Raw genomic sequence first — 26,382 nt, forward strand, 5'->3', positions numbered from 1 at the left:
ACAGCCTCAAGGCAAAATTCTCTTTCAAATAACTTGTACCCAAAGACATACTATTCTTCTTAAAAAAAATAAGGAGAAATCATGATTCTCTTTTCAATAATTCTTTCAAAGCGTAGCTTCATCGTTTTCATAATTGTTCTAAGTAAAGGTAATAAAAGAAGCCCTAAATTCACAATCTTCCAAGTAAATAGGAAAGGCATTAAACTCAAAATTTCCCAAATAACATTTCAAATAAAGCCTCGGTTTTTATAGAAATTTCGGCAGCATCTCCCCTAAAACTTGGACTTTTCCACCCGATTCGAGTCCCAACTAAACCGTTCCTCAATCCTTTTCAACAGTCCAGAACCCAAAAATCAATTCAAAATCACGCTAAATCCAACAGTCACCTCAGTGGCATATCTCAAGGAAACCATTTCAAAATCAAATCAATATCCACCAATTTAACTCATTTCCAAAGCTTTAAAGAAACGGCTCAATAACAAATCATTTGTCCAAAACCAAGTCAATTAAAGTAAACCAGGCTGAATTCAAAAGTGCGTCTGACCTTTCACATTATCAAAATAATTGACTCAATTCAAATCAATGCTCAACGGATCAAACTCAGATTTCAAATCTTTAAAGAATCAACTTCAAAACATTATATTTCACAAGCCGCACAATAATTCAGCCAAACAAACATCCACAACCATTCGAGACAATCCAATAACACACAAGGCAGATACAATCACCAAATACCAATTGTCTCACATCAGTATCCATATGTAATAATTCCAATACATAAAACATAGGTTTTTGGAAAGCGCCCCTACCTCAGAACGCAAATCCATAACTCAAACGCGTCACAGAGTCCTTTCCGCCTCAACCCGAAATCAACAACAACCGCAACCTCAGCTTCAAGCCACATTCGCAACAACCATAGCAACACTAATAGCAGCATATAATAATCAGGACTCGACCCCACGTTACCAAAACTCATATTCGTTAACTAAACATAACAGGATACTAACGCGAGGCTTCTCGACACATAACTTCTTACCGAATAACACAATGAGGCAGCTGCAATTTTGAACCGACCCCGACAATAGCTCCGACGGCGGCCAGAAGCTCTGGTGGATCAACTAGAAAAACCACGCAGCATTACAACCTTCACGAATTCCAAAAAGGCAAAAACCTCAATTAAAACCCTTACCGGAAGAGTGTTCTTCGGCGGCAGAGTCTCGGCCGCAGAGCCTGTGGTTTAGCAGCAGCACTACTCTCCTAGTGGCCCCATTCCGCAACAACTCCAAATCGATGGCAACAGCTCTAGCGGACAGAATGGCACCAAGTATAACCATTACACAGAGGGCAGAATAAAGCAGAACAGAGCAAGAGCAGCAGCTGCTGCAGGTCCTTACCAAGCATAATGGCGCTAGCCCTAGTCTTTTCCTCTTCTCGCAGTGAGCTTCAACGCGGCTCCAGAAGTTCTAACAGCACACGGCGGCGGCGTTTTCCTTCCGACGCGGCTCGACAGCGGCAAGAACGGTGGCGGTCGAAGTGCAACAGCAACAGAGGTCAAACGCGGCGGCAACTCCACACGCGACGGTGACAGCGGCGGCTTCACCATTCCCGCGCGCTCTTTCTTCTCTGTTGGTGGTTGTGGGTCGCACTCCCTCCAGTTCGCAGTTCTGTCTCTGACGCGGTGCAAGGATGATCGGCGTTGACGGCCAGATCTCCAGCGACGGCACGAGGGTGCACGGCGGTGGCTTCTGCAGCAGCTCCTCGCGAGCGCTCTCCCCTTTCTCCTCCATCGATGGTGACAATGACGGCACTGGCGGCGAGGCGTGGCGGGTTGGACAGCGGTGAAGGCCCGCCCTCCCCTCCTTCTCTCCCTCAGATCGCTCTTTCTTTCTTTCTTTGTTTCCTTCTTTCTTTCTCAAGGAACAGCGTGTGTGTGTTTAGCATAGGGGCTGCGCAGCTGCTGCTGAGTTTTGGGGGGAAAGGGTAGTTGGATTAGGGTTTCGGTGGCTGAGTGTTGCTTTTGGTGAGGTGTGTGTAAATTAGAGTTAGGGGCAAATTAGTAATTTCACTTAAAAATAGAGTAATATAGTAATTGAAACCCAATTTAAATCCAACACTAATTATATATAGAAAATACTATTTGCTCACCAATTTCACAAATTATTTTCAATAAAATATCCAAATCAAATAATTAGGAGTAATATAATTAAGTCCCTTATTTTCCAAAGTAGCAGCATTAATATTGAAAATATTACTTATTTAATTCAAATCATATAGAAATCCTTATTATTTCACAAGTACCAACTTTATACTCTGAATATAGAAAATAATCCAATAATTGTGAAATTGGATAATAATCATAACTTATCTCAAATCTTATAAATCAAAACTTGCCTTAATTATATTTAATAAAGTGATTTCCGAAATTAAGGCTATAAATAACCGTATGATTTGAGACTTGATCATAATAAGACTTTTCAAAGATTCTGGGTCTTACATTCAACACAATCAGGGGCGGAGGTATATACAACTAAAGGGGGCAATGCCCCCTCCCCCCAAATTTTAATTTTTATTTAAAAAAAAATAGTCTAGTCCCTCCTTTTTTTATTTCCCAGCCCCCTCTCTTTTTGTTCCATAACTTTTACAGCCCCCCTTTTAATTCATACAAAAAATCCAACCCAATAGCCCATTTTCCATCCCCTTTTTTTATTTCCCAACCTCTCCTTAATCCTCCCATTTTGTTCGTACAACCAGTCTCCCCCTTCCCGTCTTGGCACCTTCACTTTCCAAAATTTCAGGTAACAACTTTTTTTATTTTTCTTTTTCTTTATCTCTTTAATTTTCTTATCTTTTACCTCTTTGACTCTTGTTTTTTTTTTTTTTTTTTTTACATATTAAAAAAAAAGATAGTAGTTCAACAAGTGATTCTTCACTCCTCTTTCTCAAAAAATGTTCTATTTTTATTCTTTTTTTATTTCAAAAAAATTATTGAACTAAATCAACTAATAATAAAGAGACATAGTCATACAAAAATAGAACAAATAAATTGTATTTAATCTAGCATTGTAATTTTTTTTATATATTTTTTATTATTTTTCTGTCAGTCTTGTCTAATTTTTTTATGTTTTTTTATATATTTAGTTATTTACTTAATTTATTATTATTTGTTAATTAAGTTTATGTTATTATATGTTAGTTTGTATATTTAGTTTTTTTTTATTAGTTAACTATTTAATTATAATTTTATGTTATTTATACTAGGATGTTAGTATTATTGTTCTGAATTTTAATATCTTATTTTAAATTGAAATATAATTTTTATATTTTATAAAAATTTAGACTGTAATTTACACTTTTTGCTAAATATATTTTTAATTATAGGAACTTATTTGGCCATTTGAATTATGAGTAAGTTCAAAACCATTGATACATTTTTAAAAAAAAAAAAGATCAAGAGAATGAAGATGCTTCTACTATTACTACTCCAATACTTGAGGGGTCATTAAATTTCATTACTTTAAGTTCTCCATTGAATAGCTCAAAGCTTCCACGACTTCTTCCAAATCAACTGGATGTTTTTCGTTTGGAAAGAGATCCTAGAATGCGACCAATGATTTGGAAGCTTCCTCCAAATAAAAGAGATGAAATCCATTGGGCTTATATTAAAGTTGGGCCAAATCAACCAATTCTTGATAATTATCCATTTTCTGGTGATAAAAGTCATCATCGCTTTCAAGCTTCATGGTTTAAATTGTTCCCATCTTGGTTAGAATATTCTATAGAAGATGATGCTATATATTGTTTTTCGTGCTTTCTTTTTGCTAAGGAATCTTCAATCAATACGGGTTCAAATGCTTTTATTGAGAATGGTTTTAGAAATTGGAAGAAAGTAAATAATGGAAAAGAATGTTCTCTTTTGAATCACATTGGCAAAGGTCCCAAATCATTCCATCATAAGGCGCTGAAATCATGTGATGATTTGATGAAACAATCACAACATATTGATAGACTTCTTCATAAGCAAACATCAGAAGAGATTGAAAAGAATAGAATTCGACTAGGAACATTTATAGATTGCATTAGATGGTTGACATTTCAAGGTTGCGCATACAGAGGACATGATGAAAGCCAAAGTTCAAGCAACAGAGGTAACTTTTTAAAAATGTTGAAATTTTTGGGATCTTACAATGAAAGAGTGAAAAAGAATGTTTTGAAAAATGTTCCAAAAAATGCTAAGTATACTTCAAATGATGTCCAAAAAGAAATTCTACATATTCTTGCTACTAAGGTGAGAAATTCAATTAGAGAAGAGATTGGAGATGCCAAATTTTATTTTATTGTTGATGAAGCTAGAGATGAATCTAAAAAGGAGCAAATGGCCATTGTTTTGAGATTTGTTACTCTAGATGGTTTTGTTAAAGAGAGATTCTTTGATCTTATGCATGTCACTGATACTTGTGCAATAACTTTAAAGAAAGAATTGATTTCTGTCCTTTCTCATTATAATCTCCAAGTTGAAAAGATTAAGGGTCAAGGGTATGATGGTGCTAGCAACATACGGGGTGAGTGGAATAGTTTGCAAGCTTTGTTTCTTAAAGATTCTCCACAAGCATACTATGTATATTGTTTTGCTCATAGGTTACAATTAGCATTGGTGACAGCTTCAAGAGAGGTACTTCAAATTCATGAATTTTTTACTCAATTAAACTCTATTATCACTATTGGTAGTGCTTCTTCAAAAAGACATGATTAATTACAAGAAGCTCAAGCAATTGAAAATGCAAACTTGGTTGCTCAAAATGAATTAGAAACAGGCAAAGGTGCGGATCAAATAAGCACTTTACAAAGAACTGGGGATACTCGATGGAGCTCTCACTTTAATTCTATTTGTAGTTTGGTAAAAATGTTTACTGCTACCAACATTGTTCTCAATAATATCATTGAAGACGGGACAACTTATGCACAAAGAGGTGAGGCTTATGGTATTAGTAAAATATTATTGTCATTTGAATTTGTTTTCACTTTGCACTTGATGAAAGAGATTATGGGAATCACTAATGTTCTTTGCCAAGCACTGCAACAACAATCTCAAGATATTCTTAATGCAATGCATATTGTTTCTACATCAAAGTTACTTCTTCAACAATTAAGAGATAGTGGATGGTGCAATTTTCTTGCAAATGTTAAAGATTTTTGTGAAAAGCATGAAATTGAAGTCCCTAATATGAGTGCACAATATGTTTTTTGAAGAGGTCGATCTCGTCAACCAAGTGTGATAGTTGAGCATCATTATCGAATAGATATATTCTTGGCAACAATTGACTCTTAAATACAAGAGTTGAATAGTAGATTTAATGAGCAAACAATAGAGCTTTTGACTTTGAGTTGTGCTTTGGATCCTAAGGACAATTTCAAATCATTTAATATTGAAGAAATTAGCAAGTTAGCAGAGAAGTTTTATCCCCTTGACTTTCCTTCTAATGAGCTAAATATTTTGAAGTCTCAGTTGCAACATTATCAGCATGATATACCAAATCATTTGAAAGGCATTGTACACTTTTTGAATTGTAAAACAAGTTGCAATAAACGGGAAAATCAAGAACTTATCACATGGTTGATAGATTAATACGTCTTGTTTTGACTCTACCAGTGTCTACAGCAACAACAGAAAGAACTTTTTCAGCAATAAAAATTGTTAAGAGAAGACTCCGAAGTAAGATGGCTGATGAATTTCTTGCAGACAATTTGGTCATCTATATAGAAAAAGAATTAGCAGCTATTTTCGACACAAATTCAATTATAGATGATTTTGAAAATAGAAAAAAACGTCGAATAGCCTTTTTTATGATACAAAACTGTAAGTGGTAATTTTTATATATTATTGTCTTACTTTGAATGAGATTATATATTTATTTTTTTAATTTTATCAATAAAAATAGTAATATAAAATATTTTTAGTAAATTATTAAACACCGCCCCCTAAATAGTTAGTCTAGCTCCGCCCCTGAACACAATTATTGAAGAATGGAGCAAAACAATTTTAGAGAACATACTACAATTAAAAAATATATATAACTAAAAAAATTTTAAATAAATACAAAAATATTTGGTAACTAAAAAATAATATTTAATATTTATACCTTACTTGATATTTAATATTTATTAATTATGGTTATGGCAATTAATGAATGTTATATAAAGTAAATTTTGACTTTTTATTTTTATTTTTTTAACATTACCAAATAAATATTATTAGTAAAGTAACTTATCTAGATCCTTGACTTATTAGCTACTCCACTGCTTACTAGTGAATTTACATCACTTTTGTCGTTCTTTTTTTTTTAAAGTATTATAGAGCAGAGTAAAATCATTTTTGTGAGTTGTTAAACCTTCCAATTCCAAAGGGACTGATATCAGTCCCGCCAGATGGGACCCCATCGACGGCTAGCTCAGCCAAAATCCTCCCAATAACCGGAGCCATCTTGAACCCGTGACCCGAAAACCCGCCACCTACAACAACATCTTTCCCAAACTGCCCCCCCAAGAAATCAACAACATAATCATTATCCGGTGTCATTGAGTACATGCAAGCCTGCTTCACCACCGGCTCCCTCCAATCAACTAAACCGTTAAAACTTTCCTTGATCCATTCCTTCAGCTCATTCATCCTCACCCCCGGACCCCACTCCCTCTTATCCGGGTCACACTTGTCCCCACTATCAACCACAATCTTCACCAAACCCGGGTATTCCAACGACGGCGTTCCGAACACGTGGACCCCACCGTGGCTCGAAAACGTGGGAAAATCACCACCTATCGCGAAATCCCCTTCGTGCCCCTCCTTCACCCTCCAGTAAAACACGTGAATCTCCACTGGCTTTATAGGTATTTCCACTCCGCTCACCTTTTTTACCAGTTTGCTCATCCACGCTCCCACCGTTACCACGCATTTCTTGCCGCGAAACGTTTCGTTGTTGGAAGCCGAAACCACCACGACGCCTCTTTCGTCCTTCTTTATGTCCGTGATCTCTTTGTTGTCTTTCAGAACCGCGCCGTTTTTGTGTGCTAGGGTTTGGAACATGGCTACGGCTTTCGTCGCCTTTATGACGCCGCCGAACTCGTTCAAGATCCCGATGGAGTCATCGGGGAAGTCGATGCGGCCCGAGAATTTCTCTGCCAGCTGGCAGCGGTTGAGGACCTCGTGGGGGATGCCGTGGTTACTGCAGTTTTCGAGGATTTTGAGTAGTGTATGGTCATGGGCGTGGCCCATGTCGAGTTGGTGGGCTGGGAAGTAGACGTTGTAGCCGATTTGGGCCTGGACCTGCTGCCAGAGGGTATAGGACTCCATGACGAGAGGGTAGTAATAGGGCTTGGAGTAGTTGGCGCGAATGGTGCGAGACTCGCCGTGGGAGGAGCCACGGTGGTGGAGGAAGTCGAACTGCTCTATGAGAAGGGTCTTTAGCCCCCTCTTGGAAGCGTGGTAGGCGGTGGCGCTCCCCATGACGCCGCCGCCTACGATTATGACGTCGAAGAGCTCATCGCTGACGTTCTGCATTTCTTTTAGTTACTATCTACCACCGGAAGTTGGTCTATTACGAGTCAGTGGGGCTTGGTGACGATGGACATGTTTATAATTTATTTATAGTAGTGAGAATAGAAAAATGAAAATTGAATTGGTATGCATAATAATATAGTAGTTTTTGGAGTTCTTTACTGGGGATTAAAGATGCCAAAATCAAAAGGTAGAAAATTGAATTGGTATGCATAATAATATAGTAGTTTTTGGAGTTCTTTACTGGGGATAAAAGATGCCAAAATCAAAAGGTAGAATAGAGAGAAAAGATTTTAAATATATTGGTATATTGATATTTTTAGTGAATTTTAACATTTTAATTATAAGATTTTTTTCGTATATAAAATAAAATAATTAATTATTTTTTTAGAAAAGAATTTTCAGTTTTATTTTTAAGGATATGAATTTTTTTTTTTGGGAATAAGAGCAAGTTTGTTGCATTTCTGGCGAACTCTATGATGAGTTTGGCACATTATTTAAACTGGTGGGACCATTTTTGTTTGTCCCTTTCTTCTTCTATTCTCCCTTCTAAATTTTCTCTGTTACTTTTTTCTATATTTTCAACATCTGAAAAGTTTAGTGTGGACGATTTTCTCAGTTCCAGATTAGTAAATAATAGTCTATTTTTTTTTATCTTAATTAGAATTATTTGGTTTACTATTTACATGTTAGATAAAATTATTAGGTATAGAATGTTTGTTGGTTAGAATAACAGATTTACTATTTACATGTTAGTTAGTTAGACGTGTTTTTAAGTGTTGTTATATTAGGTAGATTATTTTATATTACTGTTTTTTAGTATAGTTACTGTTTATTGTCTATAAACATGTTAATGAATATAAGAAAGTAGGGGTGTTTGCAGTGCGGTTTGATTCGGTTTTGAGGGAAAAAGTCATCCGATCCGAACGCTTAATTTATGTGCGGTGCGGTTTGGATTGGATGAACTTTTTTGAAAATCCGATCCGATCCGATCTGATTACAAGTGGTTTGGATCGGTTTGGATCTACGGTTTTTTAAATAAAAAATAATAATTTAATTTATAAAGTTAATAACCTGTCCAACAATCCATCATAATAATAAAACACAATCCAACATAATAATAAAATGTAAATTCCATAAAACATTATAAAGCAACATGTCTAATTGTCCAGCAATCCAACATATTCAACAAGTCTTGATAAAATAATAATTCTTCAACATAAAAACAACTAAACAAGTCTCAACAACACAAAATTAAATAACATATTAAAGTCTTAATAAAAACATAACATAAAAAACTCTAAGCTGAGAGGTGAAGCACTGATCACTAATCAGATTCATCACCAGAGTCTTCTTCATCTATTAGTTGAAGAATCGGCTCAAGTTCTACAATAAAATATAATAAAATAAATATTAATAACTTAAACATATTATCAAGTAGTAAAGTTAATCACTATGTGAAGATAAAATAAAACATAATATTAAAGAACATTACCTTTCTCAAGTTTTTCAAATTCTTCAAAAGACTCCTCAAGGTCAATTGGCAATAAATTGGCTCGAAACCAATTTTGTGCACAAATCAAAGCTTCAACAGTTTTTGGGGTAAGAGAGCTCCTATATTGATTAAGCACTCTACCTCCAGTGCTAAAGGCGGATTCAGAAGCAACCGTTGACACCAGCATAGCTAGAATATCCCTCGCAATTTGACTTAGAAAAGGATATTTTTAATTATTAGAGCTCACTTTCCACCAAGTTAAAATATCAAAACTACTTGGATCAACTGGTTTCTCCAAGGACTCCATGAGATATAAATCCACTTCATTTGTGTTGACACTCTCACTTGCTTGTACATCATTTTCAAATGCTGTCGTAAAGCAAACATCATCAAAGGCACTATCATCCATATCCACATCTTGGCTGTGTTGTGCAGATTGGTATGCTTGATCACTATTGAGAGCAACCCTATAGCTGTTAAACAAGTCATTGAATACCTCCTTCACCTGACTACATAAGAAATCAACATCCTCCTTTTCAAATAACCTTTGAAAACTCCACTCAACAAACTTAATCTTGTATCTAGGGTCAAGTACCATAGCAACAAAAATCATCATATTCATGTTTCTCAAGTTACCCCAATATTTATCATGCTTAACCTTCATTTTTGTAGCCATACCCTTAAGTAATATGTCATTACTATCAGCCCATGTCTTCAAAGAACTAAGAATTGAACAAAAGTGATGAAAATATGAAGAAGAAGTCACAAATGTAGAACCCGAGACTTTTTTGGTTACATCGAAAAAAATCTTCAAAAATCTCACAAAGCATCTTGCATTATCCCAATCTTCATTCTTTGGAATGACTCCTTGCATCATTACAAACTCAGCATCCCTTTCACTTAATCTCTTGAAGGCCTTTTGGAATTTTAAAGCACTATCAAGCATTATGTAAGTGGAATTCTACCTAGTGGGGACATCTAATTGCACACAAGAGCAGTCTTGGATCCTAGCCTCTTTAATACAACTTTTAAACCTATCCATATGACTAGGAGAAGCACGGACATATCTAACAGCATTCCTAATTCTACTAATTGAAGAATGCATATCCTTCAAACCATCATTCACCACCAAGTTCAAGATATGAGCACAACACCTAACATGCAAATGTTCACCTTTTAAAGGATATGAATTCTAATCCTCCATTCTACCTTTCAAGTAACAAATGGCAACATCATTTGAACTAGCATTATCAACTGTGTTGCTAAAGACTCTATTTATTTCCCAATTTAAAAGATATTTTTCTATTTTCCTACCAATTGTTTCACCTTTATGATTCTTGATGAGACAAAAGTTAAGAATTCTCTTTTGTAACTTCCAATCTTGATCAATAAAATGTGTAGTGAGGCAAAGATAGTTTAGATTTTGTACAGAAGTCCAACAATCAGTTATCAAACACACACTTTGATTTGAGTTTATAAAGACACTCTTCAACTTATGTTGTTCATTCATGAACAAGTTCAAATAATCCCTGGCAACTGAAATTCTGCTCGGAATATGGAGTTTTGGCTGTAAAACACTCATGAAATAACGAAACCCCTCCCCTTCGACAAATCTAAAAGGCAACTCATTTATGATTATCATTCTAGCAAGAGCTTGTCTACATAAATTAGGATCAAATGATACAACAGTCAAACAATTACCCAGCCCATTTTCTTCTTCTTTTTTAAGTTGCTGCATAACAAGTATTTTTTGTGTGGGATCAAGTGAATCTTTTGGAAATTTTATACACTAACTCAACAAGTGACTTTTAAGATTGCTAGTACCATTTTTATGTGAATCAGCCACATAAGATGCTCCACACCACTTACATATAGCCCTAGGTTTGGGACCACTTTCATCTTTTTAAAACGCTCCCAAGTCCAAGATCTAGGTCTAACAGGTTTTTTAGTGTTACCTGTACCATGTTCCTCAGACTGGCCAGGATTAGGTGACTCATCAGCAACATTTGCTTTGCCTCTCCTCCTCTTAGATCTAGTTCCTTCATTGTTTTGATCACTGCGCGGCGGCAGTGGCGGCAGCGATGGTGGCTGCGTCTGCGTTTGAGTTTGTGGCTGCGACTGCGGCTGTGGAGGCGGCATTGACTCTGACTGTCCCAAAGATATGACTGATTCAAAAGTGGGCGGAGTAGCACTGGTAAATCCTGGCTCGCTACTTTAAACATCCTGTGATAACAAAGAATAATTAATCAATTTATGTTATTTTAATATTTTTCTCAATTAATCAACATATTGAATTGTTACCAACATAAACATTACAAAATAAAAATATTACCTCAGGATATGAAGCTGACATTGTTGACCTTCAAATTGAAAGCTAAAATCAACCGAACAAATATAAAATATGCAGAAGATAAAAAAAATAGAATTCAATTTCAATCGACAAGAACAAAATACTTAATTTAATATAAAATTTAACAAATTTTAATAACAAGATCATATTGTCAAAAATAACAAGAATAACAGTACAACAAGAACAAAATACTTAATTTAATATAAATTAAAATTAAACACAGTTTAACAAGTAAAAATTTAACACAGTTTAACAAGTTATAACAAGAACAACAATACAACACAAAATTTAACACATTTTAACAAGTAAAAATTAAAATTAAACAAAGTTTTAAAACAACAGAACAATAGAACAACAGAACAAAACAAAATAAACAAAAGCAAGTAAAAATATACCTTGAAGAAGAGGTGGCAGCGGCGCCACCGAGGAGAGGAGATGACAATAGCGCCACCAAGAAGAGGAGGCGGCGAAGGGCATCATTCAGAAGAGGAGCGGTGATGAGCGGATAATTTATACGCTTTTTGGCATTGTTTTTAGTAGAATCTAGTTACTTTTAGGGATGTTTTTATTAGTTTTTATGTTAAATTCACATTTCTGGACTTTACTATGAGTTTGTGTGCTTTTCTATGATTTCAGGTATTTTCTGGCTGAAATTGAGGGACTTGAGCAAAAATCAGATTCAGAGGTTGAAGAAGGACTGCTGATGCTGTTGGATTCTGACCTCCCTGCACTCAAAGTAGATTTTATAGAGCTACAGAACTCAAAATGGCGCTCTTCCAATTGCGTTGGAAAGTAGACATCCAGGGCTTTCCAGTAATATATAATAGTCCATACTTTGGCCGAGTTTAGATGACGTAAAAGGGCGTTGAACGCCAGTTCTACGCTGCTGTCTGGAGTTAAACTCCAGAAACACGTCACAAGCTAGAGTTGAACGCCAGAAATACGTTACAAACTGGCGTTCAACTCCAAGAATGACCTCTGCATGTGTAACATTCAAGCTCAGCCCACGCACACACCAAGTGAGTCCCGGAAATGGATTTATGCATCAATTACTTACTTCTGTAAACCCTAGTAGCTAGTTTATTATAAATAGGACTTTTTACTATTGTATTAGACATCTTCGGATCATCTTTGATCAGTTTTATGCTATCTTAGACTTTCATGGGGGCTGGCCATTCAGCCATGCCTGAACCATTATCACTTATGTATTTTCATACGGTAGAGTTTCTGCACTCCATAGATTAAGGTGTGGAGCTCTGCTGTTCCTCAAAGATTAATGCAAAGTACTACTGTTTTTCTATTCAATTCAACTTATTCCGCTTCTAAGATATTCATTCGCACTTCAACCTGAATGTGATGAACGTGACAATCATCATCATTCCCTATGAACGCGTGCCTGACAACCACTTCTGTTCTACCTTAGATTGAATGAGTATCTCTTGGATCTCTTAATCAGAATCTTCGTGGTATAAGCTAGATTGATGGCGGCATTCATGAGAGTCCAGAAAGTCTAAACCTTGTCTGTGGTATTCCGAGTAGGACTCTGGGATTGAATGATTGTGACGAACTTCAAACTCGCGAGTGCTGGGCGTAGTGACAGACGCAAAAGGAGGGTGAATCCTATTCCAGTATGATCGAGAACCTCAGATGATTAGCCGTGCTGTGACAGAGCATTTGGACCATTTTCACAAGAGGATAGGATGCAACCATTGACAAGGGTGATGCCTCCAGACGATTAGCCATGCAGTGACAGCGCATTGGACCATTTTCCAGAGAGGATTAAAAGTAGCCATTGACAACGGTGATGTCCTTACATAAAGCCAACCGTAGAAAGGAGTAAGACTGATTGGATGAAGACAGCGGAAAAGTAGAGATTCAGAGGAACGAAAGCATCTCTATACACTTATCTGAAAATCTCACCAATGATATACATAAGTGTTTCTATCCTTATTTTATGTTTACTTATTATTTAATTTTGAAAACTCCATAACCTTTTGATATCCGCCTGACTGAGATTTACAAGGTGACCATAGCTTGCTTCATACCAACAATCTCTGTGGGATCGACCCTTACTCACGTAAGGTTTATTACTTGGACGACCCAGTGCACTTGCTGGTTAGTTGTATCGAAGTTGTAAATGAAAAACGATTTATTAAGACGTGCGTACAGAGTTTCTGGCGCCGTTGCCTGAGATCACAATTTTGTGCACCAAGTTTTTGGCGCCGTTGCCGGAGATTGTTCGAGTTTGGATAACTGACGGTTCATCTTGTTGCTCAGATTAGGTAATTTTTTTTTTGTTTTATTTTCAAAAATTTTTCAAAAACCTTTTAAAAATTTCTCATCTGTTTTCGAAAAAAAATAAATCTTTTCAAAAATATATTTTTCTTCAGAATTTTTAATAATGAATTCTAGAGTTTCATGAAGCATGTTGAAGCCTGGCTGGCTGTAAAGTCATGTCTAATTCTTTTGGATAGGGGCTTTCAACCATCAGCATAGAGGCAAGTTAATTTGATAAGTAATGAGTAGTATATTCTGATGTTACATGCTAAAGCTTGGCTGGCTATTAAGCCATGCCTAACCCTCAGATTGGAGCATTAGACTAAGAGTACAAGATTCCTGGAATTTATATTAAAAATTTTGGAATCCTTATTTTTCTTTTTCACATTAATTTTCGAAAAATATAAAATAAAAATACAAAAAAAATCATAAAAATAAAAAATATTTCATGTTTCTTGTTTGAGTCTTGAGTCAAGTTGAAAGTTTGGTGTCAATTGCATATTCATCTTGCATTTTTTGAAAAATTCATGCATTCGTAGTGTTCTTCATGATCTTCAAGTTGTTCTTGGTAAGTCTTCTTGTTTGATCTTGATGTTTTCATGTTTTGTGTCTTTTCTTGTTTTTCATATGCATTCTTGCATTCATAGTGTCTATACATGAAAAATTTTTAAGTTTGGTGTCTTGCATGTTTTCTTTGCATTAAAAATTTTTCAAAAATAAGTTCTTGATGTTCATCTTGACATTCAAAGTGTTCTTGGTGTTCATCTTGACATTCATAGCATTCTTGCATGCATTCATTGTTTTGATCCAAAATTTTCATGCATTGAGTCTCATGTTTTTCCCTCTCATCATTAAAAATTCAAAAATCAAAAAAATATCTTTCCCTTTTTCACTCATAAATTTCGAAAATTTGAGTTGACTTTTTCAAAACTTTTTAAAATCTAGTTGTTTTTATGAGTCAAATCAAATTTTCAATTTAAAAATCTTATCTTTTTCAAAATCTTTTTCAAAAATCAAATCTTTTTTATTTTTCTTATTATTTTCAAAAATTTTAAAAATATTTTTCAAAAATATTTTTCTTATCTTTATCTCCTAATTTTTGAAAATAACATCATCAATTAATGTTTTGATTCAAAAATTTCAAGTTTGTTACTTGCTTGTTAAGAAAGATTCAAACTTTGAGTTCTAGAATCATATCTTGTGATTTCTTGTGAATCAAGTCATTAATTGTGATTTTAAAAATCAAATCTTTTTCAAAACTAATTTCAATCATATCTTTTTAAAAATATCTCTTTATCTTATCTTTTTCAAAATTTGATTTTAAAATATCCTTTCTAACTTCTTATCTTCTTATCTTTTCAAAATTGATTTTCAAAATTGTTTCAACTAACTAACTAACTTTTTGTTTGTTTCTTATCTTTTTCAAAACTACCTAACTAACTCTCTCTCTCTAATTTTCGAAAATATCTTCCCTCTTTTTCAAAATTTCTTTTTAATTAACTAATTATTTTAATTGTTGATTTTAATTTTCAAAAATTACTAACCTTTTTCAAAAACTAATTTCGAAAATCACTAGCTCTGTTTCAAAAATTATTTTCGAAAATTCTCTCTCTCTCTCTCTCTCTCTCTCTTATCTCCTTCTATTTATTTATTCATCTACTAACACTTCATCTCACCCAAATTCGAACCCCCTCTTCCATCTGTGTTCGAATTTTTTCTTCTTCTTTTCTTCTACTCACACAGGGACCTCTATACTGTGGTAAAAAGGACCCCCTATTATTATTCTTTTTCTGTCCCTCTTTTTCATATGAGCAGGAGCAAGGACAAGAACATTCTTGTTGAAGTAGATCCAGAACCTGAAAGGACTCTGAAGAGAAAACTAAGAGAAGCTAAATTACAACAATCTAGCAAGCACCTTTCAGAAATTTTCGAACAGGAAGAGGAGATGGCAGCCGAAAATAATAATAATGCAAGGAGGATGCTTGGTGACTTTACTGCACCTAATTCCAATTTACATGGAAGAAGCATCTCCATTCCTGCCATTGGAGCAAACAATTTTGAGCTTAAACCTCAATTAGTTTCTCTGATGCAGCAGAACTGCAAGTTTCATGGACTTCTATCTGAAGATCCTTTTCAGTTCTTAATTGAATTCTTGCAGATATGTGATACTGTTAAGACTAATGGAGTAGATCCTGAAGTCTACAGGCTCATGCTTTTCTCTTTTGCTGTAAGAGACAGAGCTAGAGTATGGTTGGACTCTCAACCTAAGGATAGCCTGAACTCTTGGGATAAGCTGGTCAAGGCTTTCTTAGCCAAGTTCTTTCCTCCTCAAAAGCTGAGTAAACTTAGAGTGGATGTTCAGACCTTCAGACAGAAAGAAGGTGAATCCCTCTATGAAGCTTGGGAGAGATACAAAGGACTGACCAAAAAGTGTCCTTCTGACATGCTTTCAGAATGGACCATCCTGGACATATTCTATGATGGTCTGTCTGAATTAGCTAAAATGTCATTGGAGACCTCTGCAGGTGGATCTATTCACCTAAAGAAAACGCCTGCAGAAGCTCAAGAACTCATTGACATGGTTGCTAATAACCACTTCATGTACACTTCTGAGAGGAATCCTGTGAGTAATGGGACGCCTCAGAAGAAGGGAGTTCTTGAAATTGATACTCTGAATGCCATATTGGCTCAGAATAAAATATTGACTCAGTAAGTCAATATAATTTTTCAGAGTCTGAATGGAATGCAAGCTGCATCCAACAATACTCAAGAGGCATCTTCTGAAGAAGAAGCTTATGATCCTGAAAACCCTGCAATAGCAGAGGTGAATTACATGGGTGAACCTTATGGAAACACCTATAACCCCTCATGGAGAAATCACCCAAATCTCTCATAGAAGGATCAACAAAAGCCTCAACAAGGCTTTAATAATGGTGGAAGAAATAGGTTTAACAATAGTAAACCTTTTCCATCATCCACTCAGCAACAGACAGAGAACTCTGAACAAAATACCTCTAATTTAGCAAACTTAGTCTCTGATCTATCTAAGGCCACTATAAGTTTCATGAATGAAACAAGGTCCTCCATTAGAAATTTGGAGGCACAAGTGGGCCAACTGAGTAAAAGGATCACTGAAATCCCTCCTAGTACTCTCCCAAGCAATACAGAAGAAAATCCAAAAGGAGAGTGCAAGGCCATTGACATAGTCAACACGGCCAAACCTGGAGAGGAAGGGCAGGACGTAAATCCCAGTGAGGAAGACCTCCTGGGACGTCCAGTGATCAATAAGGAGTTTCCCTTTGAGGAACCAAAGGAATCTGAGACTCATCTAGAGATCATAGAGATTCCATTGAACCTCCTTATGCCCTTCATGAGCTCTGACGAGCATTCATCTTCTGAAGAGAATGAGGATGTTACTGAAGAGCAAGTTACCAAGTACCTTGGTGCAATCATGAAGCTGAATGCCAAATTATTTGGTATTGAGACTTTCGAAGATGAACCTCCCTTGTTCACCAATGAACTAAATGATCTGGATCAACTGACATTGCCTCAGAAGAAACAGGATCCTGGAAAGTTCGTAATACCTTGTACCATAGACAACATGATCTTTGAAAAGGCTCTGTGTGACCTTGGTTCAGGGATAAACCTCATGCCCCTCTCTATAATAGAGAAACTGGGAATCTTTGGGGTACAAGCTACTAAAATCTCATTAGAGATGGCAGACAATTCAAGAAAACAGGCTTATGGACAAGTAGAGGACATGTTAGTAAAGGTTGAAGGCCTTTACATCCTTGCTGATTTCATAATCCTTGATACTGGGAAGGATGAGGATGAATTCATCATCCTTGGAAGACCTTTCCTAGCCACAGCAAGAGCTGTGATTGATGTTGACAGAGGTGAATTAGTCCTTCAATTGAATGAGGACTCCCTTGTGTTTACAACTCAAGGTTACCCTTCTGTAAACATGGAAAAGAGGCACAGTAAGCTTCTCTCAAAACAGAGTCAACCAGAGCTCCCACAGTCAAACTCTAAGTTTGGTGTTGAACTCCCATATCCAAACTCTAAGTTTGGTGTTGGAAAGTCTCAACAATGCTCTGAACATCTGTGAGGCTCCATGAGAACCCACTGTCAAGCTATTGACATTAAAGAAGCGATTGTTGGGAGGCAACCCAATTTTTATTTATCTAATTTTATTTTTATTTTTCTTGTTCTTTCATGTTTTATTAGGTTCATGATCATGTGGAGTCACAAAATAAATATAAAAATTGAAAACGGAATCAAAAACAGCAGAAGAAAAATCACATCCTGGAGGAAGACCTTACTGGCGTTTAAACGCCAGTAAGAAGCATCTGGCTGGTGTTCAACGCCAGAACAGAGCATGGTTCTGGCGCTGAACGCCCAAAATGGGCAGCATCTGGGCGTTTGAATGCCAGAATTGCACCCTGGAGAAGAGCTGGCACTGAATGCCCAGAACAAGCATGGTTCTGGCGTTCAACGCCAGAAATGGGCAACAAATGGGCGTTCAACGCCCAGAACAAGCACCAATCTGGCGCTGAACGCCCAGAGTTGTGTGCAAGGGAATTTTGCATGCCTAATTTGGTGCAAGGTTGTAAATCCTTAAACACCTCACGATCTGTGGACCCCACAGGATCACCTCAGGATCTGTGGACCCCACAGGATCCCCACCTACCTCCACTCACTTCTTCTCACCCCTCTTTCACACAATCCCATAAACACTCTTCCCCAAAACTCTTCACCAATCACCTCAATCTCTCTTCCCTATAACCACTTCACCACTCACATCCATCCACTCTTCCCCATAAACCTACCTCATAAACCCTACCTACCTTCAAAATTCAAAATCAATTTCCCACCTAAAACCCACCCTTATGGCCGAACCTTACCCCCCCTCCATTCCCTATATAAAGCCCTCCATTCTTCTTCATTTTCACACAACACAACCCTCTCTTCCCCTTCTTGGCCGAATACACCCCTCCCCCCTCTCCTCCATATTTTCTTCTTCTTCTTCATCTATTCTTTCTTCTCTTGCTCGAGGGCGAGCAATATTCTAAGTTTGGTGTGGTAAAAGCATAAGCTTTTTGTTTTTCCATTACCATTGATGGCACCCAAGACCGGAGAATCCTCTAGAAAAGGGAAAGGGAAGACAAAAGCTTCCACCTCCGAGTCATGGGAGATGGAAAGATTCATCTCCAAAGCTCATCAAGACCACTTCTATGATGTTGTGGTCAAGAAGAAGGTGATCCCCGAGGTCCCTTTCAAGCTCAAGAAGAATGAGTATCCGGAGATCCGACATGAAATCCAAAGAAGAGGTTGGGAAGTTCTAACAAACCCCATCCAACAAGTCGGCATCCTAATGGTTCAAGAGTTCTATGCCAATGCATGGATCACTAGGAACCATGATCAAAGTAAGAACCCAAACCCAAAGAATTATATTACAATGGTTCGGGGGAAATACTTAGATTTTAGTCCGGAAAATGTGAGGTTGGCGTTTAACTTGCCTATGATGCAAGGAGATGCACGCCCCTACACTAGAAGGGTCAACTTTAATCAAAGGTTGGACCAAGTCCTCATGGACATATGTGTGGAAGGAGCTCAATGGAAGATTGACTCCAAAGGCAAGCCGGTTCAATTAAGAAGACTGGACCTCAAGCCTCTGGCTAGAGGATGGTTGGAGTTCATCCAACGCTCCATCATCCCCACTAGCAACCGATCTGAAGTTACTGTGGATCGGGCCATCATGATCCATAGCATCATGATTGGAGAAGAAGTAGAAGTTCATGAAGTCATCTCCCTTGAACTCTACAAAATAGCCGAAAAGCCCTCTCCTGGGGCAAGGCTAGCTTTTCCTCATCTTATTTGCCATCTATGTTACTCAGCTGGAGCTTTCATAGAAGGAGACATTCCCATTGAGGAAGAGAATCCCATCACTAAGAAAAGGATGGAGCAAGCAAGAGAGCCCATTCATGGATCTCAAGAGACGCATGAAGCTCATCACCATGAGATCCCGGAGATGCCTCAAATGCATTTTCCTCTATAAAACTATTGGGAGTAAATCAACACCTCCCTAGGAGAATTAAGTTCCAACATGGGACAGTTAAGGGTGGAACATCAAGAACACTCCATCATCCTTCATGAAATTAGAGAAGATCAAAAAGCAATGAGGGAGGAGCAACAAAGACAAGGAAGAGACATAGAAGAGCTCAAGGACATCATTGGTTCCTCAAGAAGAAAATTCCACCATCACTAAGGTGGACTCATTTCTTGTTCTTACATTCTCTGTTTTTCGTTTTCTCTATGTTAAGTGCTTATCTATGTTTGTGTCTTATTACATGATCATTAGTAGTTAGTAACTATGTCTTAAAGTTATGAATGTCCTATGAATCCATCATCTCTCTTAAATGAAAAATGTTTTAATTCAAAAGAACAAGAAGTACATGAGTTTCGAATTTATCCTTGAACTTAGTTTAATTATATTGATGTGGTGACAATACTTTTTGTTTTCTGAATGAATGCTTGAACAGTGCATATGTCTTTTGAAGTTGTTGTTTAAGAATGTTAAATATGTTGGCTCTTGAAAGAATGATGATAAGGAGACATGTTATTTGATAATTTGAAAAATCATAAAAATGATTCTTGAAGCAAGAAAAAGCAGCACAGAACAAAGCTTGCAGAAAAAAAAAGAAAAAAAAAATAGGCGAAAGAAAAAATAAAAATAAAAAGCAAGCAGAAAAAGCCAAAAGCTTTTAAAACCAAGAGGCAAGAGCAAAAAGCCAATAACCCTTAAAACCAAAAGGCAAGGGTAAATAAAAAGGATCCCAAGCCTTTGAGCATCAGTGGATAGGAGGGCCTAAAGGAATAAAATCCTGGCCTAAGCGGCTAAACCAAGCTGTCCCTAACCATGTGCTTGTGGCGTGAAGGTGTCAAGTGAAAACTTGAGACTGAGCGGTTAAAGTCAAGGTCCAAAGCAAAAGAAGAGTATGCTTAAGAACCCTGGACACCTCTAATTGGGGACTTTAGCAAAGCTGAGTCACAATCTGAAAAGGTTCACCCAATTATGTGTCTGTGGCATTTATGTATTCGGTGGTAATACTGAAAAACAAAGTGCTTAGGGCCACGGCCAAGACTCATAAAATAGCTGTGTTCAAGAATCATCATACTGAACTAGGAGAATCAATAACACTATCTGAACTCTGAGTTCCTATAGATGCCAATCATTCTGAACTTCAATGGATAAAGTGAGATGCCAAAACTATTCAAGAGGCAAAAAGCTACAAGTCCCGCTCATTTAATTGGAGCTATGTTTCATTGATAGTTTGGAATTTATAGTATATTCTCTTCTTTTTATCCTATTTGATTTTTAGTTGCTTGGGGACAAGCAACAATTTAAGTTTGGTGTTGTGATGAGCGGATAATTTATACGCTTTTTGGCAATGTTTTTAGTATGTTTTTAGTAGAATCTAGTTACTTTTAGGGATGTTTTCATTAGTTTTTATGTTAAATTCATATTTCTGGACTTTACTATGAGTTTGTGTGCTTTTCTGTGATTTTAGGTATTTTCTGGCTGAAATTGAGGGACTTGAGCAAAAATCAGATTCAGAGGTTGAAGAAGGACCGCTGATGCTGTTGGATTCTGACCTCCCTACACTCAAAGTGGATTTTCTGGAGCTACAAAACTCAAAATGGCACGCTCTCAATTGCGTTGGAAATTAGACATCCAGGGCTTTCCAACAATATATAATAGTCCATACTTTGGCCGAGTTTAGACAACGTAAAAGGGCGTTGAACGCCAGTTCTACGCTGCTGTATGGAGTTAAACGCCAGAAACACGTCACAAGCCAGAGTTGAATGCCAGAAATACGTTACAAACTGGCGTTCAACTCCAAGAATGACCTCTGCATGTGTAAAATTCAAGCTCAGCCCACGCACACACCAAGTGGGCCCCGGAAATGGATTTATGCATCAATTACTTACTTCTGTAAACCCTAGTAGCTAGTTTATTATAAATAGGACTTTTTACTATTGTATTAGACATCTTCGGATCATCTTTGATCAGTTTTATGCTATCTTAGACTTTCATGGGGGCTGGCCATTCGGCCATGCCTGAACCATTATCACTTATGTATTTTCATACGGTAGAGTTTCTGCACTCCATAGATTAAGGTGTGGAGCTCTGCTGTTCCTCAAAGATTAATGCAAAGTACTACTATTTTTCTATTCAATTCAACTTATTCCGCTTCTAAGATATTCATTCGCACTTCAACCTGAATGTGATGAACGTGACAATCATCATCATTCCCTATGAACGCGTGCCTGACAACCACTTCCGTTCTACCTTAGATTGAATAAGTATCTCTTGGATCTCTTAATCAAAATCTTCGTGGTATAAGCTAGATTGATGGCGGCATTCATGAGAGTCCAGAAAGTCTAAACCTTGTCTGTGGTATTCCGAGTAGGACTCTGGGATTGAATGACTGTGACGAACTTCAAACTCGCGAGTGCTGGGCGTAGTGACAGACGCAAAAGGAGGGTGAATCCTATTCCAGTATGATCGAGAACCTCAGATGATTAGCCGTGCTGTGACAGAGCATTTGGACCATTTTCACAAGAGGATAGGATGCAGCCATTGACAAGGGTGATGCCTCCAGACGATTAGCCATGCAGTGACAGCGCATCGGACCATTCTACAGAGAGGATTAAAAGTAGCCATTGACAACGGTGATGTCCTTACATAAAGCCAGCCGTAGAAAGGAGTAAGACTGATTGGATGAAGACAGCGGAAAGCAGAGATTCAGAGGAACGAAAGCATCTCTATACACTTATCTGAAATTCTCACCAATGATATACATAAGTGTTTCTATCCTTATTTTATGTTTACTTATTATTTAATTTTGAAAACTCCATAACCTTTTGATATCTGCCTGACTGAGATTTACAAGGTGACCATAGCTTGCTTCATACCAACAATCTCTGTGGGATCGACCCTTACTCACGTAAGGTTTATTACTTGGACGACCCAGTGCACTTGCTGGTTAGTTGTATCGAAGTTGTGAATGAAAAATGATTTATTAAGACGTGCGTACAGAGTTTCTAGCGCCGTTGCCTGAGATCACAATTTCGTGCACCAAGTGGCGGATGGCGTCGGTGTGTGACAGTGAGAGTGACTGAGAGTGAGTGATGGTGAGAGTGAGTGATGGTGAGAGTGAAGAACGAAGACTAAGAGAGGGGTTTCTTTCTTTAGATTAGGATTTCAAACCTTTGGGGAAGCGGTGTTCATCATCATCATCATCATCATCATCATCATCATCATCATTGTTATTATTATTATTATTATTATTGATGTAATATATGTGGTTCGGTTCGGTTGTGCAGAGTGGAACCGCAAACCGAACCGAACCGCAATAAAACTGATTCAAAATCCAAAAAACATCCAAAATTGAGTGGTTTATTTCGATTTTTGGTTTGGATCGGTGCGGTTTTGCGGTTTTTTTGGACCGGTTTGGATTTGAACACCCCTATAAAAAAGTATATTATTAGTTAATTTAGTCAGCATTATTAGCTTGCGTTGTGAATTAGAAGATAATTAGTGGAATAATTAATTAGATTAACTTAGATAAGAAAGAAACGTGAGCAATAAAACTTAGAGTTGAGTTAGTTATAAATTAATTAGTTACATGACGATGTCAGTTAAATAGGGTAAATTTAAAATTAGTAGGGTTATTGTATGAAATTAATGTACAAAAGTCACTTTTTTGTTATACAACTTTTATATATAGATTATTTATGATGAAAACAGTAGTTATGTATAATATTATATATCACTGCGTTATGTATCACTGCGGTATATATCACAGAGGCAGACAACTTTTTTAATGACTTATAACATTGTAGTTCATGCACACAAATAATTTATTTAATGACATATAACATTATAGTTCATGCATACAATAATTTATTTAAAACAACTACAACTATCGACGACTAGAAGATGCCCCTCCATCACCAAGAGCGGTGCAAGTCCTCCGCGTGTGCCTGCTTTGGCGACACAATCTGCACCGCTTCTCCTCGTTATGCTCAACGTCATCCATGTTGTTACGAATCCTGGAGCTCATGGGCCGACCTCTTTTCACTCTCATCGTCTGAGGGTTCGGATTCGGGGACCGTCATACAATGGCCAGTCATCCTCATGTCCTATCGGTCGAAACTCTGATCTGTAAACATTAAAGACCGACTCCATGCGGTACACAGGGTGAACAAACCGCTTCCAATCAAGTCTTGCATGAGAGCAAGCTGCAAGCACGTGACGACAAGGAATATGAAGAGCTTGAAAATATCCACAATCACACTTGCGCTCATTAAGCAGCACCTGATAATTCTATTGCCTGGATCCCGAAACTGCTGCTAACTCTTCAACCGTGAAGTTTCTCCTCGATCGATCAAACTGGTAAACATTCATGGTGTTCACGTACTTCGAGTTGAATTCTATGGCCTTCATCAATGTCTGTGAGAATTTAGCACCGACCTGAAGTTGGGCTAGTGCCTCAGAACCCTTCCTTGCAAAAAGTTCACCCAAACGAAAATAACTTGAATTTACAAGAGCCGTGATTGGCAAATTGCGGGAACCCTTCATAACAGCATTAATGCACTCAGAGATATTGGTCGTCATGTGACCAAATCGATGACCCTCATCAGCATACTGTGACCACTGTGACCGTGGCATTTCTTCAAGCCAGTTTGTAATAGCTACGTTTTCGCCCCTAAGACGGCCATAATAATGAGCGATGCGACTTCGAGTACGCTACATTAATAAGAACCTTCTTCAAGTCTTTGTTCCGAAAGTGGGTCATGAAGTTGGCTGCAATGTGTCTTGTACAAAAAGCTTGGAAGGCATGAGGCGGTTTCCATAAACTCCCTTCGGCATTCAGCGCTCTACCAGTGGACTTGTGTCTGTCTGAAATCACTAACACCCCTGGTTGTGGTGTAACATGCTCTCGTAAGTACGAAAGAAAGAACGACCACGCCTCCTTTGTCTCACCCTTAACAACTGCAAATGCAATGGGCAGAATGTTTGCATTGCCATCTTGCGCTATGGCCATCAACAAAGTTCCACCGTATTTACCATATAGGTGGGTGCCATCAATGGAGATAAGTGACTTGCAATGCTTGAAGGCCTCAACACATGGTGGAAACGTCCAAAATACTCGATGAAACATCACAGTGTCGGTGGAGGCAGGCCAGGGCTGTGTCACTAGTTGCACCCAAGTACATAAATGGACATACATTAGTCGGCTTTTTGTACACAGCTGAATTATTTAATAGCGAATAACTAAACCGGAAATAAATCTTACCTGGCAAGTACATCTGCATAGTGAATAACCAACGAGGAAGCTCGTTGTATGACTCCTCCCAATCGCCATATATTCTAGCGACGACTCTCTGTTTTGCAAGCCAAACCTTTCTATAGGACGCCTTGTAACCAAAGTGATTCTCCACACCTCCTTGTAGAACCCTGATGCTGATTATTGGATCGGCCTTGACCATCATGAAAATATGTTGTGCAATCACTTTCGAATCCAACCTACGATGATCTTGCCCCATCGAAGTTTACATGCAAGTATGAGGACCAGTGTATCTCCTAACCTCCCACCTTTCTTGCTTTCGGCAATATGACATGAGTATGCTCCAATTACAACTGGGTCCGAACTGGATATATCCTGCATTGTACCTCCAATGGTCACTCTCTACTATTTTGTACTCTGCAGCCCTCCTGATGTTGTACTGCTTAATTGCCAACATGACTTCTTTCTTGTTCCCAAATTGTTGTCCAACCTCAAACTCGTTGCTTGGGTCTTCTTCAGGACCTCCTTGGGTGAATGATCAATCCGAAGTCATTGCATCGAGATTCAACCTCGTGAAATGATTCGGCCGGTCATATGGTCGAGAAATGGCAGGCTGTGTCAAAGCAATTTGTGTGTCACCGTAGTAATTCATCTCCTCTTTCTCATCACCATCATCAGGGATTTCGGGTGGTTCTTTATCAGCATTGTCTCCATCATCGGGGTTGACTTCATTCTGCTCCATCATCGGATCTCTAATAGCAGAACCGTCATGACTTTCAAGACCGTCATCCATTAAGTCAACGTTATGAACTTCAACATTAGACCCCTCCTGACTACCCTCAGGTGGCATATTTAGATCCACCATCGTTCTTCTGATAGTTTATCTAACAACTCCACTTGTCGGATTATCATCGACAGTATCTGCAGATGATCCTTGGTCACTAAAGTCAACAAGAAACACGTATAATTCCAACAGATGAATATTGGTCCATCGGTTGTGCCACGACCTTATAAGCCGTACGTCTTCGTCGTTGAACAACCGGTACCTAATTCAAAACAATAGAAATATCGCTCACAACGATTGTCTGATAAATATACTAGTAACAGAGACAAAGACAACACAATTGTAATATACCATTTATAAAACAAATTGCCATCTAACTCGGTCGGATATCTGTAGTAAATTTTTTCACTTATTTAGATTCTTGCTGTTCGACGGAATGCAATATCACATTCTTCAAAGCCGTTAAACTGTTAACTTCCGGTGTCATATATGTAATTATCGGTTGGTCCAATCTAAAGACAATTGAACCTTCTTCATCATACACTATTTCACCATCGTAATGAATGGATA

General features: G+C 37.4%; 3 protein-coding genes, 1 non-coding gene and 1 pseudogene across 5 annotated transcripts; 2 read left to right on the forward strand and 3 right to left on the reverse strand.

The window, feature by feature from the left end:
• The first annotated feature begins 1,798 nt into the window (after window positions 1-1,798).
• LOC107615764 (uncharacterized) lies at window positions 1,799-4,750 on the forward strand. The gene is made up of 2 exons (XM_088499110.1): window positions 1,799-1,980; window positions 3,535-4,750. Exons 1-2 carry the CDS (start codon window positions 1,799-1,801, stop codon window positions 4,748-4,750), a joined length of 1,398 nt encoding a protein of 465 aa, XP_088355236.1.
• Window positions 4,751-4,900: 150 nt separating this feature from the next.
• LOC148545924 (uncharacterized) lies at window positions 4,901-5,245 on the forward strand. Its single transcript, XM_088499111.1, has one exon. The coding sequence runs from the start codon at window positions 4,901-4,903 to the stop codon at window positions 5,243-5,245; it is 345 nt and encodes a 114-aa protein (XP_088355237.1).
• A 943-nt stretch (window positions 5,246-6,188) lies between these two features.
• Window positions 6,189-7,613, reverse strand: LOC148545925 (putative sarcosine oxidase pseudogene; annotated as a pseudogene). Its single transcript, XR_015899237.1, has one exon. The product of XR_015899237.1 is annotated as a putative sarcosine oxidase pseudogene (transcript).
• An 8,399-nt stretch (window positions 7,614-16,012) lies between these two features.
• Window positions 16,013-16,120, reverse strand: LOC148545926 (small nucleolar RNA R71). Its single transcript, XR_015902107.1, has one exon. It is a non-coding gene; the product is annotated as a small nucleolar RNA R71 (small nucleolar RNA).
• Window positions 16,121-24,064: 7,944 nt separating this feature from the next.
• LOC148545927 (uncharacterized) lies at window positions 24,065-25,287 on the reverse strand. Its single transcript, XM_088499112.1, has 3 exons — window positions 25,038-25,287; window positions 24,504-24,937; window positions 24,065-24,394 (listed from the first exon to the last, which is right to left on the reverse strand). The coding sequence occupies exons 1-3, from the start codon at window positions 25,285-25,287 to the stop codon at window positions 24,065-24,067; spliced, it is 1,014 nt and encodes a 337-aa protein (XP_088355238.1).
• Window positions 25,288-26,382: the final 1,095 nt, after the last annotated feature.

This window comes from Arachis ipaensis, chromosome B9 (assembly GCF_059453495.1).
Source record: "Arachis ipaensis isolate K30076 ecotype BB chromosome B9, ASM5945349v1, whole genome shotgun sequence".
In the NCBI taxonomy this organism is placed as follows: domain Eukaryota; kingdom Viridiplantae; phylum Streptophyta; class Magnoliopsida; order Fabales; family Fabaceae; genus Arachis; species Arachis ipaensis.